Source organism: Elgaria multicarinata, chromosome 6 (assembly GCF_023053635.1).
Source record: "Elgaria multicarinata webbii isolate HBS135686 ecotype San Diego chromosome 6, rElgMul1.1.pri, whole genome shotgun sequence".
In the NCBI taxonomy this organism is placed as follows: domain Eukaryota; kingdom Metazoa; phylum Chordata; class Lepidosauria; order Squamata; family Anguidae; genus Elgaria; species Elgaria multicarinata.
This window is the reverse complement of record NC_086176.1, coordinates 89,966,500-89,986,981: the sequence shown is the minus strand read 5'-3', so window position 1 is coordinate 89,986,981 and position 20,482 is coordinate 89,966,500. Positions and strand designations below refer to the sequence as shown.

The window sequence follows — 20,482 nt, the reverse complement described above, 5'->3', positions numbered from 1 at the left end:
ATTGTGGCACTGGTTTCTTGATCTGCCTCCCAAGATTGGCGCATGTAGTTTCCATACTGTCTGCCACAGAGGTACTAGCCAGGCTGAGACCTGCTTAGCCTCAGACAGGGAACTGCATCAAGTATCTTTGGAATGTTGTCTGATTATCCAAAGCAGAGGTTCATCTCAGAAAGTGCAACAGTTCAGCCTGCCTGATCCCGAAAGTGTGTATTAGGGTATATTGTTGGAACGCCATATATAGAATAGCCTTCCCAACTTGGCACCTTCCAGAGTTGTTGGTCTACAGTGGCCATGCTGGCTGAGAATGTTGTTGTCCAATACATGTAGAAAGCACTGCGTTGGGAAGGCTGGTGTAGAACTATGGTAACAGCCTTTTAAATCAAAAAGTATGGCACGATAGAGCTTACATTGGGAGGCATTTTTCCTCTGTGGTTTTAGAGTGTCTGATAAGGACTAGTGAAATTCATATTCAAATCTCCATTCTGCATAAAAGCTCATTGGGCAGACATTGGGTCAGTCACGCACACTCTGCTCTGCCTACTCTACCTAACCGGGTGGTTGTAAGGACCCATATATAGTAACTTGAGGTCCTTGGAGGAAGGGTGGGATATAAATGTGGCAAATAAAATATTGCTGAAAGTGTATCTGCAAAAACATTGCCTCCATTATCAGATTATTTAAATAAAGGTTTTTGTCCAGGTTTGGACGTGATGGGAAAAGTTACCAGTTATAAAAAGTCATATTACCTTGTAAAGCCTTCTTAATTAGATAAAGACAAATTTGTATATTTCCTTTGTCTCCTCCAGAGTCTGTCAATATCCCAACTGTGTTAATCCGTATCAGTGGTAAAAATACAAATATAATGCCTTCCTGCAAATATATATTGTGATCACATTTGGAATACTAAGTATAGTTCTGGTCACTGCACCTCAACAAGGGTATTGTAGAATGGGAAAGATGCAGAGAAGGGCAACCAAAACGATCCGTTGCTGGAGCAACTCCGCTATAAAGAAAGATTGCAGTGTTTAGCTTTGGATAAAGGCGAGTAAGAGCGTGACATGGTAGAGCTATAAAATTGTGTATGGTGTGGAGAAAGTGGGAAATCCTTTCATAATAATAGAGCCCAGGTTCATCCAGTGAAGCTGAACAATGGGATATTAAGGACAGACAAAAGTAAGAACGTCCCACAGTACATAGTTAAAACTATGGAATTTGCTACCCAAGATGCAGTGATGGCGGCTGCCAACCTGAATAGCTTTAAAAGGGGATTAGACAAATTCTTGGAGGATAAGGCTATCAGTGGCTACTAGTCATGATGGCTATATATTATCTCCAGCATGTCTTTGAATACCAGTTGCTGGGGAACATGAGTAGAGGGTGCTATTGAACTCATGTTCTGCTTTTGGGCTTCCAAAGAGGCATCGGGTTGGCTACAGTGGGAGCAGAATGCTGGATTAGATAGGCCTCTGATCTAATCCAGAAAAGCTCCTCTTTTCTTCTTATGGTAGTTTATGTAAGCCTATGCGGCAGGGTCTTGCTATTTACTGTTTTACTCTGTACAGCACCATGTACATTGATGGTGCTATATAAATAAATAAATAAATAAATAATAATAATAATAATAATAATAATAATATAAGGACATGGCTCCTACAAAGTTATGACACTGGCTTCCTAAGGTCTTGAACAGAGATCTTTCTAAGACGTGAGAACCTTATAAATTGAGAATCTGTAGATTGGATCTGGGATCTCTTGCGTACCAAAACATATACTCTACCAATGAGCAATAGTCCCTGTCCAGTCAGTACGTACTGGATTGTTGACTTTTAGATGTTGGAACCATGTTCTGAGGCTGTTTGCACGCATCGACTTTTTCCACACACCAAATAGTTGGCGATGTATGCTAAAAGTCAATGCATGTGCCATCACAGCAACCTGTGTGCAACGATTTTAGTGGATAGTGCAAGCAGCTAGAATTCAACATACGCCACTACAACTACAACAGAGGTTGTTATTAGAATATAACTGTACAATTTTTATAGATCGAATGATTTTACACCCCACCCCGTGTCATTAAAATCAGTATTCTGTGTAATTTCCCCCCCTGCTCTGCTTGTAGGTGCCCCTGACCCAACAGCCGGCGCTAGCATAGATGACGAAAATTGCTGGCATCTGGATGAAGAGCAAGTCCAGGAACAGGTTAAACTCTTTCTCTCCCAGGGTGGATACCATGGATCAGGGAAGCAGCTCAATTTGCTTTTTGCAAAGGTAGGTAGGAAGGAATGTTTGTGGTTCTCCCCCCCCCCCCCACCCCACTCGTTCCTCGTGTCTGCATTTTGTATTCAGGTTACCTCCAAATCAGCCAGCTTCTTCCTCAGTGAAGTTCTTGTATGCTTATTGGAACATTGTTTTGGTTGTACTAGTAAATTATATCCCGTGGAGGAATACGACTCAAATTGTCTTTAGCCTATGAGTGGTTTGGTGTCGATATTTGTAAAGCCCCCCTCCCCCCCTCTGCTAAATGGGGAATAAAGAGAATTTCAAAAATAAAATCCAGCTATTTGTTTCAAGAGAATCGTGACTGTGACGTGTTTTAATGACTCAAACGAAGGCATGCAGTGCAGTGTGCCCCATAAACATTTAAATAATAATAAAAAAAGCTCTTGGAAATTTGAAGCCTGATGTATAACTTTCCATATGTTTTGAGCTGCCAGTAAAGAATTAGTATATCCAAGTGAGATTTTTTAAAAATATATTTTTAATAGAGAAAATGTAGTCTGAAACCAGAATGGATTGTGAGATAGCTGGCCCTTAGGATCTGGGCTTTTTTGTTCCAGATGTTTGGGATAGTTGATATTGAAAGCAGTGGCTCAGTCATGACACTCCTTGCTCTAAGACCCCCAAATAAATCTATCCCAGCATGGGTAGATTTTCAGTTGAGATAGGGAATGGCAGAACTCTGAGTGAGATGGGGATTCTCTTCCTAGGCTACTGCATTTCAAATGCCTCTGTGGCTTATGCAGGGTAGCTGAAAGGAAGAGTCTGTAACGGCAGTCTTGTGGCTGTAATAGATGCCATTTGGTGAATTTGATCATGAAGTTCAGGGGTGGACAGGTATAATTAGGGTGTGAGGGCAGATGACCACCAACCCAGACAGCTCTCAGTAGCTGAATGTCATCAAGGGCCATGGCCCTGACATGTTTATTTCCCCAGCTGACTTACTTGGTGGATGATCCTCATTGGCCAGGAACTGGTGTCATTGTGCAGGGGGCTTCTCCCATTGGAGAATGCCTGGGGAGAGGATGCAGGGCAGGTGAAGCTGCTCACATTGCCTTTGCTTGTCCTTTGCCTTCCCCGTGAGTGCACCTCCACTGCTCCTCCAGGGAAATTCCCTTGTTATCTCCGACAACAGAGATAACAAGGAGATTCTTCCTTCTGTCTCCTCCCAAAGCCTCCGGTAGCCTCCAAGTCGCCTCCCAAGCTTGGGGAGGGGAGGTGGTGAAGTTCCCAGAGGGAATCCAGGCATCCACAGGCTGGATTGATGCAGTTCCATGCTTTCATTATCAGGTTTATATTGGAACTATATCAAATGTTGGAAATAGAAACTAGTAGTGATAATTAGAACGTTTGTAGTGAGATACGAAACCTGCAAAGTTGACTTGATTGAAACCGGAATGTTGAAGCCAGAGGTCAAGAGCAGATTAGGAACCTGAAACGGGAACAATTCATTGCAAGGATCTGGAGCAGGTAAGTTACAGGTTGCTGGTTTCAAAATAATGTAATGTCAAACCAGATATGTACCAGATTAGTTTGTGCCTTGCAACCAAAACAGGACGCCTGTCATGTTCAGCAAACTAACAGCAATAAAACTGCTAAGGCGTCTAATTATGTGTAGTTGGTGAACTCTGAAGAATTCAGTGCACGCTAGGACTGAAGGTGACGTGGCAAGAATTGTATGGCTGGTTTGTGCCCCTGCTAAGCAGTTCTCTGTCAGTGATGACACTGTCCTTACATTTCTCTTTCAATCCATTCTTTAAAATTAGCAGTAAAATCTCCAGAGCTCATAGGGTAGGGCTGGACAATCTGTGGCTCTCAAGGTATTTTGTCCTACAACTCTCATCATCCCCCACCTTTGAATATATTAGCGAACAGACTCCGTTTTGCATGGGTTGGAATTGCCTTTAGGATTCAAACTATGGTGTTCTTTTTTTCTTTCATACTTTAAAATTGTTCCCCCCTCCCAATACTTGGGGCCTGATTTTTTTAATGCTTAAAAAACACAATAAACTTGAAAAATACATCACAACCCACATCTACATTTGCTAATATCTTGTAATCTGTGGAGCATAATCGCATAAAGAAAAATTAGTTCGCATGTGAGTAGCAACATAAAGTAATTTAGATATTGTAAGGTTTATTCCTTTAATTTCAGACATTCATAAATCCAGTTTATTAGAATTAAATGCTATATACTACTGCCCCACCCTCCCCATGTGAATTGACTTGATATTTTATATTGTGGCAGTGGCCCATAGACTGCATAACCATTTCTCTCAAACTTGGGTGTTTTGTGATTGTTTCCAATATGTTGTGTAAATTACTCTGGCAATTACTATGATCATGTAAAAAAAAAAAACCCCAATTCATTTTATTTATTTATTTATTTATTTATTTATTACATTTTTATACCGCCCAATAGCCGAAGCTCTCTGGGCGGTTCACAAAAATTAAAACCACAGTAAAACACCCAACAGGTTAAAACACTTTTAAACAGGTTAAAACACAGGTTAAAAACAACATTCATTTTGCCATGATTGGCTGCTTTTGCATGTAAATTGACAGCAACAGATTTTGGTCTGGAGGAAGATCACTTTGACAACTTCATAAGGAAACAATTTTTTCCAATCTCTCTTATATTGTGCCCACTTGTTAATGAATTGCATACTTTTAAGTCAGTTTGCAACCATTTCCTCGCCAACTGGTACAAACTGACAGTATGTGCTATTCCATTAATAATACCTACATTGACGTCGCTTTTATCTACAGCAGTTCCTCGTTTTGGTGAGTGTGATTTCCTTCCCATTTTTTTTCATAGTTGGAAGGGATCTTAGAGATCATCTAGTTCAGCCTTCCCCAACCTGACACCCACCAGATGTTTTGGACTGCAACTTTCAGCATTCCTGACCATTGGCCATGCTGGCTGGGGGTGACTGGAGTTGAAGTCTAAAGTATCTAGAGGGCACCCAGTTAGGGAAGGGTGACCTCGTCCAATCTGCTGCTCAGTACAGACTCTGCAATGCAGGATGCTGCTGTGGCATCCCTGACAGCATGCTACATTCTTTTGGGTAATGTGTTCTTTGTTCCTTATTGATATTTTCCATCCTAGGTGCGAGAGATGTTAAAGATGAGAGATTCAAATGGTGCTCGAATGCTGACCTTGATAACAGAACAGTTCATGGCTGACCCTCGTCTGTCGCTTTGGAGGCAACAAGGAACTGCAATGACAGACAAATATAGGCAGCTCTGGGATGAACTAGGTAAATGCACAGACCTTTATTGCTGATTTTGAAGTGAAGCAAACAGTAAGTGTTTTGAGAGGCGTTGGCTCTTGTCAACGGAGCTTAGAACTGTTGCTAGCCTCTGGGAAATATGGCAGCCTGGGCTCTTATGTTTTCGTGGGCAGGACCAGTGCATTTTTGCTAAAGCCAAGGACATGCAGCCAAAAATAACCACTACATGAAATGTTTAATAGTCAGAGCTGGAATATAAACACTTCCTAGGTAATAAGTAATCCATTGTATTAACAAGGGCTAGGTCTGCAGCTATTAATAGTAAATGTTTACCTTTGTGCTTAAGTTCTGCCTATCTCTTGATTCCAAAATGTCTATGAAAGGACATACTGCTTCAGTAATCGTTTTTCAGTTGGTGTGGGAAATTGTGTGGCCCTCTGCTTGAATTTGACACATGGTATAGTATTCACCCAGGTCCCTACTTCAGTCAAGTGGGTGTGTTTACATGGGCTTGACTATAACATGACTCCTATTTTGTGCCGCACTTGGGTTTGTGGGCTGTGAAGACAGGAAGCTGAGAACACGGTTAATTGACCCAGACGGGTGGCAGGTCATTCTCCAAATTCGACTGCTAGCTCAGCACCTTAAACAAATGCTTTATGGTCTTATGTATACAAGAGCAGTGAAGTGTGCATTAGGGATTTTTGGCATGAAGTACTTCAGTTGGTACTAGCAGCTGAACTTTGTACTGAAGTTTGTCCTGGACAAGTATGATCATCTGTTTGAAAATCAGAGGAATGTAAAGCTGGACGCTTCTTTTTTTTTTAGTTAGGGCTTGTATGTTACGAGTATCTTAATCTACCTTAATGGAAAGTGGAACTGAAATAACTGCCGCAGTTGTAATTCACACTTCGTGTTATTTTGGTGTGTCATGTATTTTGGAATGGGAGCGCTTTATTTTTACATGGCTCAGTATGAAATGAATATAACACTGAAAGGTCCAGAGGTGCAGATTACATGCTGCAGCTATTTCGGTTTATCTTCCGCGTAGACAAGCAATCAGTAAGGGAATCCTTGCAACAAATTCCATCAGCATTCTTCTGGACATACTATATTTAATAATGACCTTGTGTGTTACAGGGATCTGGCTGGATCAAGTGGTGATGGGGACTGTTTGGGCCCAATAAATGCCAGCTGGATATGCTATACACAAGTGGTTTAGGGGTGATTGCTGTGACCCATTAAAATTCTACTTCCTTTATCAGGTGCCTGTTGCAGTCCATTTTAAGTGTGTATATCTGAAGTTGGGTGATTGGGACAGAACATGGATTCTGCTGGTGTATCAATCAATTGGCTGCCTAAGTGTCTTCCTGACTGAAATTATGGGTCTCAGATGTGGAATTGAGGGAGATGTACCAGTCTTGAGGGTTTCAACATAACTTGAGGCCCCCTTAACTGGTGTTGCTCAGATTTCAAAGCAATAATGACTGCTCCTATATGTATTAAGCCCCAAGCATGAGGATCTGGTGTTCTGTACTAGAGACAAGGTGGGGGTGGTCCATGCATGAGGAAGCCGCTGCACCTCTATTATGAACAGATCATTCCCTGGCTAAGGTTAAAGTTACAGGTCCCTGTAAACTCTTCAGGGTTGGTAGACCAACTAGGATGGGCCTCCCCCAAAAGCTAATTGATTTGGATGGAGTTTATTTAACCCCAGGAGATTATTCGTCGGATTTGGCAAACTCTTCTGATGAATCTCTTGGGATAGGGAACTTGGGCAATTGACATAGCTCCCTCTTGCAGATCTCTCCCTCTTGCCAGATCTCGGAATTCTGCAGGGAAAGAGGAAGTAATAGTGATCCCTAGAGTATAAATAATGGATAAATTGTGAGTCTAACTGAACATGGGGGTCAATTGAAGACCTGTTTTGCACCAGTAATAGTAGCAAAGAGATCCTTTTCTGCCACATTGCATCTGCTTGAGATTGCACATATCTTTTCAGAGTGGTGAAGAGGTTCTTCTGTCTAACTGATATCTTTCTGGGACTTACAAGCAGATAAGAATCACCATGCTGGATCATGCCAAAGGCCTATTTAGTCCAACATTCTGATCACACGGCGGCTAACTACCTGCCTGTGGGAAGCCCCATAAGCAGGCCATGAGTGCAATAGCACTTTCCCACTCATGCTGCCCAGCAGCTTGTCTCATATTGGAGGTTTTATATAGCCATTATGGCTAGTAGCCACTAATAACCTCATTCTCCATGAATGTCTAATACCCCTTTAAAGCCCTTAGTTGATGGTGGGCTGTGCTTCATAGATATGATCATTCAGATAACTGTGACTTCCACTTTATTAATGGTTATTAATGATTCCACTTTATTAATGGTCAATAGTAGAAGTATCCAGTGCTATCTCTTGTCAGTTGTACTGCATACATTTCAGTTGTGTGGACACCTGAGGATATGGACTAAGTGCTTGGAACTGTTGACCTTAGTACTTACTCATTTGAATGTCATAGCCATCCTGCCTAGCATAAGTTTGGCCAAATAAACTGTCAGATTCTTTGTTGATTAATATAATAAGGAGGGAGTAGTGAAGTTCCTTTTAAAGAAACCTTTCATCCCTTTTTGTTCTGGGAAACTGCCTTCCCTTCTTTGGTAAGGATGACTGAACAGGTAGTGGCGTATTGGCTCCTGACATGCTAGGATGAAACTGATTATTTGGATCCATTTCATGCCTGGTTTCGGACCAGGGATCAGGATGGAACCTTTACCACCTACAATGGGTTCTACTGGGAGAAAGATAAGGAGTCTGGCCTTGTTGGATTCTCCTGACTCTTGGTGGCTTTCAGTACCATCAACCATGGTATCCTTCTGGACTGCTTCCATGGGTTTGGGGTAGGGGGCACCTAGTATGTAGTGGTGTCATTCCTGTCTTGCAGAACAATTCCAAGTTCTGCTGGGAGACTACTGGTAAAGGACTAGATGACTGTAAGTAATACAAAACTCAATGCAGCCAATTAATAAGTTAAAAAAAATGTGGGAGCTTGTCATCAAAAATCAACTATTAAATCTGGGAATGTACTCCAGATTTTATTCTCTTGCTGAATTTAACACATATGTGTAATGTCTAAAAACTGAAGAAACACAATTTTCAATAATATACTCTAAGACTAAAGAGTATAATAAAATGTACAGGCACTGAAACAGTCCTTTAGATCTATTGACTAAATCATTTTAATGCTTTTTGTCATATACAGTCTTTTCTCTATTAGGGCAGAAGAATATTCATTCAGTTAGCCTAAATTGTACACCTTTGGAAGATCATAATGTCCAAATCCTAAGTACTGAGCCTTTGTGTATTGGACTTAGGTTTTTGCCAGACCCTAGGAATATGGACACATAATTCACTCTTGGTGTATTGTATTATATTATTATTATTATTATTATTATTATTATTATTATTATTATTTGCATTTTTATACCGCCCAATAGCCAAAGCTCCCTGGGTGTTTCACAAAAGCTAAAACAATTCAAAGTGTAAAACAAACAGTATAAAAACATGATATAAAATACACATTAAAACGAATTAAAACATACCATACATGATTAAAACATCCTGAAAACATCCTGAAAACATTCTAAAATTTCACTGGATAGGCCTGCTGGAATAGATCAGTCTTTATTGCTTTAAGTCATTGTTTTGTCCTAGATCATCCTTCCACAACCTGGAGCCCTCCAGATGTTTTGGACTACAATTCCCAGAATTCATGGCCATTGGCCATACTGGTTGAGGCTAATGGGAGTTGAATCCAAAACACTTAGAAGTCACCAGGTTGGGGATGCTCAGCTGAATAATGCATACTCAATCAAAGCCTGAGCAACTTCTGTGTTAATAGCTGGGTATTGGGCTAGTCCTCCAATAAATTAGCTGTTCTTTCTGGTTTTGAAACTGCCAATTAAGCCCATGCAGTACTGGCAGAGGAGAAAGTATGCTGCAATTGCGCAGGGTATCAAACACTGATCAAGAAAGGTTTTTTCTCTCAGAGCTGCTTTGAGTACCTTCTGAGAGACATGGCAAGATCTAAATTTTAAAAGAAAATGAATGTTTGATAGTATAGTTTTATTACTGAATTATTTATTTTTAAGTGGTGCTCCATCTTTTCAATGCCTTCCCAAAGGAGATATTATTGATGCTGACTTTGCTTTCTTTTTGGTGCCAAATCAGAATGTTCCTGTTTGCCAAGGCACTTTAAAATGTTGAACTTTAAGTTCAGTCTAAATTGATTTTATGTTGATTTGCTGGTTGAATAGTTTGTATGCCTCTCATTGTCATGTTTATTCTGTTACATTGCATTTGTTTTTATGACTTTATGTATGGGAATCTCTTGGAAATGAAGGAGTGATTTAGACATTTGAAAACTCAAATAAGTACTTTATTTATCTTAAGTTACTTTATTTAGTGGATTTTTATCCCACTTCTCAGCCGAAAAGTCTCCTGGAGTGGCTTACAGATAATCTATAAAAAGACAATCCTTGCCCCCAGACTGACAATCCAAAACAGTGGTTCCCAAAGTGGGAGGTACGGCCCCCTTGGGGGGGGGGATTGCATAGGGGGGCGTTAAGAGGCAAGGGGGCAGCAGGGGGGTGCTAAGAGGCAAAGGGGCGGCAGAGGGGCACTCGAGGTGGTCTTTTCCAAGAAGCGCCTCTCCAGAAGGTCTTAAAACCCAGGGACATTTTTATGGGAGAAGGTAGTTTGGTCCCAAGCCATATAGGGGAAGAATCCACACATGTATTAATACCGTTTAAGAAGAGTCTTTTTAACGGTGAATTGAAATGTTTCAAAAGCACCAAAACGCTAATGAAGAGACATACCCTGCTTGGTATGCCCCGCAACGCTGGCTGCAAAACAGAGGCATTCACTCTCTTTCCCCTCCCTCCCTCGGCAAGTGCTTCCCATTTAAAGGGGCCAACTGAGCTACAAAATGACATTGAGCTGAAGCCAAAGTTTAAGAAATCGTACCAGGAGTTTTGGTTACAGAAGGAAATTTCTGATCACTGTCCTGCACTATGGAGAGTGGTTTAGAAGCTCCTGGTTGCATTTCCAACATCATATTTGGTGGAATGTACTTTTAGTGTGGTCTGCCTACTTCTCTCCAAGCAAAGAAATCGACTCCAGATTACTAAAGATGGTGATTTAAGACTCATGTGAAGTGACTTTAAACCAGACATTGGGAAACTGGTATCACTTCATCATCATCACTTCATTCTTAATTCACATTAAGAATTTGCGGAATAGTGAGGTACTCTACCCTAGTTACTAAATGTGATATCTAATATTCCTGCTAAATTATTATCAGACTTTGAAAAGATGATATCACTGGATCAAGTTCATGAATTATGTTTAATTGAATAAACTAAAAAAAATGTAATTGGATTTTGAATAAATATTCAATTGTTACTGTTTTGAATTTTATTGTTATTATCTTCCTTAGTGGATCGTTGAAAACCGCTATTCCGAATAATGATTTTTATAGTGTAGGGGGCACTGGGCATGAGTTTGTGGAACCAAGGGGGCGGTTACCTGAAAAAGTTTGGGAACCCGTGATCTAAAATATACAACACATAAGGAAACAGTAATAGGGAGGAAAGGGATGGGGCTCTAAAGTCTATCCAACACTCCCAAGGCAGTTCATACATGAAAATAATCACCATAAGAAAATAAACTGTAAGAAAAGAAAAAACTAAACACCATAAGAAAATAAACAAAATATAAAATCTATAACAATATCCACAGTTTATACCAGCTTTTAAAAAGAACATTTTAAACTATTGTTCTTTTTATTGTTTTCCTGTTCGTAAACAGTAAAATAATAAAACACAGCAATAGATTTTTCCATTTCAAAGTTTGGGACAATGTCATAGAATCATAGAATAGCAGAGTTGGAAGGGGCCTACAAGGCCATCGAGTCCAACCCCCTGCTCAATGCAGGAATCCACCCTAAAGCATCCCTGACAGATGCTTGTCCAGCTGCCTCTTGAAGGCCTCTAGTGTGGGAGAGCCCACAACCTCCCTAGGTAACTGGTTCCATTGTCGTACTGCTCTAACAGGAAGCTTTTCCTGATGTCCAGCTGGAATCTGGCTTCCTTTAACTTGAGCCCATTATTCCGTGTCCTGCTCTCTGAGATCCTGGCCCTCCTCTGTGTGACAACCTTTTAAGTATTTGAAGAGTGCTATCATGTCTCCCTCAATCTTCACTTCTCCAGGCTAAACATGCCCAGTTCTTTCAGTCTCTCTTCATAGGGCTTTGTTTCCAGACCCCTGATCATCCTGGTTGCCCTCCTCTGAACATGCTCCAGCTTGTCTGCGTCCTTCTTGAATTGTGGAGCCCAGAACTGGACACAATACTCTAGCTGAGGACTAACCAGGGCCGAATAGAGAGGAACCAGTACCTCACATGATTTGGAAGCTATACTTCTATTAATGCAGCCCAAAATAGCATTTGCCTTTCTTGCAGCCATATCGCACTGTTGGCTCATAATCAGCTTGTGATCTACAACAATTCCAAGATCCTTCTCATTTGTAGTATTGCTGAGCCAAGTATCCCCCATCTTGTAACTGTGCATTTGGTTTCTATTTCCTAAATGTAGAACTTGGCATTTATCCCTATTAAATTTCATTCTGTTGTTTTCAGCCCAGCACTCCAGTCTATCCAGATCACTTTGAAGTTTGTTTCTGTCTTCCAGGGTATTAGCTATCCCACCCAATTTTGTGTCATCTGCAAATTTGATCAGCGTTCCCTGCACCTCCTCATCCAAATCATTAATAAAAATGTTGAAGAGCACTAGGCTCAGGACTGAGCCCTGCAGTACCCCACTCGTTGCCTCTCCCCAGTTTGAGAAGGTTCCATTGATAAGTACTCTTTGAGTCCGATTCTGTAGCCAACTGTGAATCCACCTAATAGTTGTTCCATCTAGCCCACTTTTAGCTAGTTTGTTAATCAGAATGTCATGTGGTACTTTGTCAAAAGCTTTGCTGAAGTCAAGATATATGACGTCCACAGCATTCCCACTGTCCACAAGGGAGGTTACCCTATCAAAAAATGAGATCAAATTAGTCTGACAGGACTTGTTCTTGACAAATCCATGTTGGCTTCTAGTGATCACCGCATTGATTTCAAGGTGTTTACAGATTGACTTCTTTATAATCTGCTCCAGAATTTTCCCAGGGATGGATGTCAGACTGACTGGTCCAGTTCCCAAGTTCCTCCTTTTTACCCTTTTTGAAGATCGGGACAACGTTAGCCCTCCTCCAGTCGTCCGGCACCTCACCCGTCTTCCATGATTTTGCAAAGATAATAGACAAAGGTTCTTAGAGTTCTTCCGCTAGCTCCTTCATTACTCTAGGATGCAGTTCATCAGGCCCTGGAGATTTGAACTCATTCAAGGAAATTAGGTGTTCTTTGACCATTTGTTTATCAAACTGTAATCCTGCCCCCTCAATTTCTGCTTCACTTTTTCCAGGGGGGGTCATAGACCCGCTTTTGGGAGAAGACTGAGGCAAAGTAGGAATTGAGCACTTCAGCCTTTTCTTTGTCATCTGTTATCAATTTGCCATCCTCATGAAGCAGTTGAACCACCATTTCTTTCCTCTGTCTTTTACTACTCACATATCTGAACAAAGCCTTTTTATTGCTTTTAGCATCCCTCGCTAATCTCAGCTCATTCTCAGCTTTAGCTTTCCTGACGCTATTTCGGCACTTCTGTGCCACCTGTCTGTACTCTTCTTTTGTAGCCTGGCCTTCCTTCCACTTCCTATATGTATCCTTTTTTGTTTTCAGGTCATCTCTAAGCTTTTTGTGGAGCCACATTGGTTTCCTCTGTTGTCTTCTATCTTTTCTCCTTGTTGGAATTGTTTGTAACTGTGCCTTTAAAATTTCCTTTTTTAACTACTCCCACCCATCCTGCACTCCTTTTCTCATTAGGCTCATTTGCCACGGGACCTTACTTATCATAGTTCTGAGTTTATTAAAATCAGCTTTCCTAAAATCCAGAGTACGTGTATGGCTACACTCAACTTTTGTCTCCTTCATCATCAAGAATTCAAGTATGACGTGGTCACTTAGTGGATAAAGTGGTAACTGCCACTTTATCCACTAAGTCATCCCTATTGGTCAATATCAAGTCAAGGATTGCCGATCCTCTAGTTCCTTCCTCCACTTTCTGTAGGAGAAAGTCATCACCCACACATGTCAGGAATTTCTTGGAAGGACCACTTTTGGCAGTATTTGTCTCCCAACAGATATCAGGGTAATTGAAGTCCCCCATCACTACTACATCACACTTCCTTGAAACACTGGCAATTTGTTTCTCAAAAGTTTCATCCTCGTCTTCTCCTTGATTGGGTGGTCGGTAGTAGACTCCGATTATCATGTTCTTTTTATTCCTTGCCCCATTTATTTTAATCCAGATGCTCTCGATGGGGCTCCCAGTCTGATCCGCTTGTATTTCTGTGCAGGGATAGGTATTTTTAATCTATAGTGCAACTCCACCTCCCTTTTTATTTCTTCTGTTCTTTTTGAACAAGTTATATCCTTCAATTGCTATATTCCAGTCATGGGAGTCATCCCACCAAGTTTCAGTTATACCTATCAAGTCGTATTTGCCTTCATGTAATAAGAGTTCAAGTTCATTCTGTTTGTTTCCCATGCTCTGGGCATTAGTATATAGACATTGAAGACCATGTGTTTTATAGTCTGGCTTTGTTCCTACATTGTTGCGGACACTATTTTGGGGCACTATTGGAACTGTTCTCTGTACTGTGGTGCATTGGCCTTCATTCATTGTTGCCTCGAAGTTTACGTCTCCCGCCCCCGTAAGATTCAGTTTAAAGCCCTCCTGATCAAGTTCTTCATGCTGTGGCTGAACACATTCTTTCCAGCCCTTTTGAGGTGCAACCCATCCCTTGCCAGCAGTCCATGTTCCAAGTAGCGTAGCCCGTGGTCCCAGAATCCAAAACTCTCACGTCGGCACCACCTTCATAGCCAGTCATTCATCCAGAGTATTTTTCTTTCCCTTTCTAATCCTCTTCCAAGAACCGGGAGGATGGATGAGAAAACTACCTGGGCCCCAAAGTTCTTCAGTTTCCTTCCCAGAGCTTCAAAGTCTGAAATGATTTTTTCGTAGCTCTGCTTGGCGACATCATTTGTTCCCACATGGATGAGAAGAAAGGGGTATGTGTCTGTGGGCTTTATGAGTTTTGGTAACCCTTCAAATTGATCAGGTGGAAGATGTGAACATCTAGGTCCTTAAAACCCGTTTGAAACATACAGTGAGGGGGGCTAGACTAATTTAGGGAGTTCCACAATAATGGGCCACCATCAAGAACTTCCTTATCTTGTGCCCGTCAGATTGATAGACTTTACTGACAGACCTGTGTGCAGGACCTCAGAGACTGACTGTAATGGCCTTACAGGTCTGTGTGGGTGCAGGTAGTCTTTCAAATAACCTGGTCGCAAGCCATTTAAGACTTTAAAGGTAACAGCCAACACTTTAAATTGGGCCTGAAAGTGTATTGACATTAGATGTTCCAATCACTTCAACCCCACATGCGACTGGGCAGCTCCATTCTGAACCAGCTGAAGCTTCAAACCCCACATAAACTTGTCTGGCTGTAACTAGGGCATAAATAACTGTGGCTAGGCCTGATTTCTCTGGATATTGGTGAATCATCTGTAATCTCAAATACCTTAGTCAATCATATCTAATTCAACTAAAGTTTCAACTAAAAATGGTTCAAAGTTTGACAGTGTCTTTATTATCTGTATCTCCCCTATATGCAAGCATGTTTGCAGGATTAAGCTAGATGTCAGCAGTAGTTGTGGCAACTTAACAAATATTAAGACCATCTTGTGACTGAATATACTTTTGAGAAGTTGTTCACAACTACCCGTTAAGAACTGAAGCAAGCAGATCTTGGCCAAGTTACCTGTCAACTGGCATGAAGTCAGAGTATGGGAAGTAAAGTGACTACCCTTTGTGTATTTGGTGTGTTCTGGATTACTCTTTTCATGAAACGTGTGTGTGTGTGAATAGTATTTATCTGCTGGTGCCTGTTGTGGGCTGTTAATCCAATTTCAAGGAAAGGTCAGGCGATATCTCCCTCTCCTGTGGAATAAGTATCCTTGTCTACAGTTCAATAAGTCCATGGAGCTTGAAATTTGAAACAACTCCATAACAGTCATGTGTCAATTTAGGTCTGAGTAGTTTCTGGGCTGGCAAGATGAAAAACACTTTCTTTAGTGGGCTGAGGGGAGGGGAGACATTTGACTTTGTGGCCCTTGCATTGCTGCAAGGCTGTGCCTTGGAATTAAATTCTGAGCACTGCCACATGCCAGACATAGAGAAGAGGCAGAGTTTTGTCAGCAAATGGGATCTGCAAGTTAATTGGTGTTTTCTACAGGCTCCTGGCTGTGATATGAAATTGGAAGCCCTTTAGCCACATGGATAATACAGGGCCTGAATAAAAATGTCACATGTTGCCATCAGGACCCACTGAGAGACAATAGCGCTCTCCACTCAAACGCTGCACCATTACCGATCGTTTAAATATGGGGATTACAGTTTTCAACTAAAAGCCCCATTTGCCTTTTAACTGCAATTTAAATGTCCTCTTAGCAAAAGCTAAGTGACAAATTAAATGAAAAAAAATGTCCACATTAAAAAAAAAAATCCCACCCTGTAATGCAAAACAACCTTTTATTGCTTCTCATGTGCCACGAATAAATCATTATAGTTGTCAACTCTAAACCAAGCCATAATTGGCACAGCTACTGTTATCGAAGTGGGGCTGCTCTTGTGACAGCTTAATAAAGCTGAAACTGTTAAATTAAATCTCTGATGCTTTATCTGATGAGAGCAGTCGAGCAGAAGAATCTGTGAGACGAGTATCTATGCTTGGTAGAGTGATGGAGCCCAACAGCTTGTCAACACGTAGATTACAGGATCAGATGTGTGTGAGTGCGTGTTTTGTGATCTCTGATTTTCATTATCTCTTCCTAGCCTTCCTCTTATTTTAAGAGTGAGGAAACATCACACAAGTCTTGTATTTCAAAACAAACGTTTCAAGTCTCACCAGCACCCACACACCGCTGCCACCCTTATTGGACACAGGTATAAACAAGCAAACTTTTAAAAATTGAAGTGTGGATCCAGCATCAAGTGGTTGTCTAAGAATGAATGGGGGATGTTCACAGCAATGTTCCTGCTTATCTAAGGCAGAAATGGATTATGGGCTAGCCTGCACAAGATTCTTAGGTTTTCTTTGCCGTTGTTGACTTGGTTGAGTTTTGGCCATTTGTGCTTCAGAATTACCTCAGTTTCCCCAAGTTTCATAAGGAGTACTTTTTTTGATTATTTTTACTGCACAGCAGTGTTCTCAAATCAGAGTTAATCAGATTGACATGCTCCTTGTAATGATTGCTCGTTGTTTTCCCGTTGTAGAATATGGGAGATACTATGTGGTACTTTCGCTGCCTCAGTTTTACGATCTTCTTGGAATTCCTACAAGACATTTTCATGTCTAAAAATGTAACTTGTGATGAGTTTTATACAATGGCCTAGTTCAGACATAAGGGAAAACCATAGAAAGTTTCGAGCTCGTGAGCTTCCCCCTTCTCATCCTTCACTTATGAGAGGAGGTGACTAAAAGTTTCCGTATTTGAACTAAGCACAGTTCCCTGTTTACACCCAAACTTGGAACACAGGTTTATTCTGATCTTGGTCTGTTTTAACGAACCCATTGTGTTCAAACTCAGAACTGTAGTTTGTTTTAACAAGGAGGTGATAGTTCAAAAGCAGAAGTTTTTAATCTCCTTCTCTCAGATGTAGAGGAGGAAGATGTGCATAAGGCTGAGATGTCCATGTGTTCTCATAAGGGAAAACAATGACTTTTAGTTACTTCTGGACCAGGCCAGAGGACGTCACATAGCTATTTCTGAAAATCTTGGAGCAGTTTGGGACTGCCCATGTCTATCTTGGCATGGGTAAAAACTGAGGCCTACAGATGGTCCTATGCATTTCCAAGCTGCAGCTGTTAAAACCTGAGTGAGTAGGAGGAACAACACTTTCTCTCTGCTGTGGCACCCCGGCTGTGGAATGAGCTCCCTAAGGAGGTTCGCTTGGTACATGATACGCTTTTAGACGCCAAGTGAAAACCTTTTTATTTTCCCAGCATTTTAACAGTCTATAAATAAATTTTAACTTGGTGTTTTAAATTTGTAATTTTGCATTGCTGCTGTTTTTATCTGGTTGAGCTTTTATTTTGTATTTTATATTATGGTTTTATACTGTTTTTTTTATACTTTGAATGGTTTTAATTTTTGTGAACCGCCCAGAGAGCTCCGACTATTGGGCGGTATAGAAATGTAATAAATAAAGAAATAAACACTGTTCATTACACATGTAGCATGACAAACAGGCATTGTTGTTTTTTGACATCAGGCGCTTCAGCACATGGCTTGTATAGCAAACCTTTAACTGATTCCTTACTAGATGGCACTCTGTTACATGCAGAGTCATGTCTTTTTTTTTAGCATTTATATTGGCTTAAATGGCATTCCAAACTAACATGGTGTTGCTGATATTGGTAGTAAATACCAGTATGTATTTCAGAGCTTGACTTTAAAGGTAAGATAATAGGCACCAAACTGTACTGTCCAATAGAACGTGCAGCATACCTCTCATATCTATACTTGTATACTTAAATTGAACGTGTTTGCGAAGAGCAAAATTGCTCACCTTTTCTTCATGATATCTGTGCATTACACGTATGTGCTCCGTGCCCTCACAGAGCCTCAGATAGCAACTTGACTTGTGCTCCGTTATTGAAGCAGGTCAGGCTGATGGAACCTCAGAAATCACTTGCCCAGTTGTATATGATATGGACAAGGCAACATACATGTTTTTTAAATAGTGGCTTCAGTTTTCAAGGTTCTAAATATTGTACATCTTGGCTATATTCAAGACCGCTTCTAATAATTTTGACTTGGCAGCGGTCACTTGCTCTTCACTATTGAAAGCCACCAGAAGATTTCCTCAACCTGTTTAAAATGTTTTAAAAAGTGGTGGGAAGGAGGTGTGTTGTGTGGTGTTATATAAAATTGGTCCTGAGCCAAGTCACGTAAGCAAGTCACTGGAAATTTAGGTAAGACTGGATGGAACCACTGAAAGTTTAAGCCAACACCACAAACTGAGAGTTGCTTCTCCCATTGAACAGCAATGTGTAGAAAGAGGGGGTTGCAGACAATCTCTGCTCTCTTCATGATTATATTTAGGATACACATGTTGTCAAACGACAGGGTGCCACATTTAGACTTCACACACTACTGAAAAATGTATAGAGGCCCTAAGAGTAACCTAAGCTTAGGAGCGGCAAGAAAGAAGCAGTGACAGAGAAGGAGTCCAGGGGTTGGCTTGAAGGAACACAGGTCAGCAATCTTGCTGAAACTATATTAGCCTGGATCTGGTCTGTGTCTGGATTGGAGACTGACTGGTAATGCTTTGTTCGCTGCCTTGAGTGCCCTGATGGAAGAAAAGCTGGGTCTAAATTTAATGACAAGCAATTATGAAGATGATAAATGACTGTATCGAGAGTTAGTGAGGATGTTCCTTTGGTGATCCAGCAGTAAGGACCTTGTCTGATCTACTATGGTTTCTTGGCACATTATTCCCCCCCCCTTATAAATATTTGCAGATAGCTATTCCTGACTTGTCTGAACTGGTTGCCATAAGTATTTCCTGTCTGTGTATGATTGTTTACAAAGCTGAAGTAATCCAATCAATGCAGAAAAACTACTCCCTACTGGCTAGATTAAACGTCAAAGACCCATTTCCTGTTTGCCAGGGTATAGCTGTAACTATAAAATCACATTATAGGTATTTATTTAAACACACACAACAATCTGTGTACTCACATTGGTCAGAGCACTTGACAGTATCCATTTCCCTTACTACAAGCAAATAAGAGCAATGTTGCAGCATACAGTCAATAATTTAGAGACTTTATTTTTGCTGTCATCTTCAAGTCTGTATTTACTAATAATAATTCTATGGCACACGTACTCTGGTTGATAATGAAATGCCAATGTGTCAACTTGGTCTGGAGAAAGGTTTTCCCCTGGATCATCACCCCCTAACTGTGGAACAACATTGCCAGCGAGCAGAGCAGTCTTAACTTGAACCAGAAATAGAAATATGTGAAGATTTATTTCTAGGGTCCCCAATGTGGTACCTGCAGACACCTCCCTTGGTGCCCACTAGCCTCCCCTGCCCCTCCTGTTTTTTAAAATACATTTTTAAAAAATGTTTTTAAATGGTTTAACTGGGAGGCCCTAGAGACATCCTTAAAAATTAAAAATGGCAAGTGGCTGCTGCCTAGCGCTTCCATTTGAACTGTGCCTAGCCACCCATTAAAAAGATAAAGGTAAGCTAAAGATAAAAGTAGTATGGACCATCCTGGGGGAAGTGGGGCTAGACATTTCAGGATGCCTGAAAAGACCACCTTCTCCCATACATAAGAAGCACCATGCTGGATCAGACCAAGGGCCCATCTAGTCCGGCACTCTGTTCACACAGTGGCCAACCAGCCATCAGCCAGGGACCAACAAAGCAGGGCATGGTGCAACAGCACCTTCCTACCCATGCTCCCCAGCAACTGGTGCACACAGGCTTACTGCCTCGACTACTGGAGATAGCACACAACCTTCAGGGCTAGTAGCCATTGATAGCCTTTGGCTCCAGGAATTTATCCACCCCCCTTTTAAAGCCATCCAAATTCGCAGCCATCACTACCTCTTGTGGCAATGAGTTCCATAATTTAACTATGTGCTGTGTGAAGAAGTACTTCCTTTTACTTGTCCTGAATCTTCTATCAATCAGCTTCATGGGATGACCCCGGTCTAGTATTTTGAGA

The 20,482-nt window shown here is 41.1% G+C and overlaps 1 protein-coding gene across 1 annotated transcript in view; it reads left to right on the top strand.

The window, feature by feature from the left end:
- ZSWIM6 (zinc finger SWIM-type containing 6) overlaps positions 1-20,482 on the top strand; it is a 107,817-nt gene that overhangs the window by 52,075 nt on the left and 35,260 nt on the right. The window contains exons 3-4 of the mRNA XM_063128032.1: positions 2,120-2,268; positions 5,387-5,537. Coding sequence (XP_062984102.1) covers positions 2,120-2,268; positions 5,387-5,537 — 300 coding nt within the window. The remainder of the gene's footprint in view (positions 1-2,119; positions 2,269-5,386; positions 5,538-20,482) is intronic.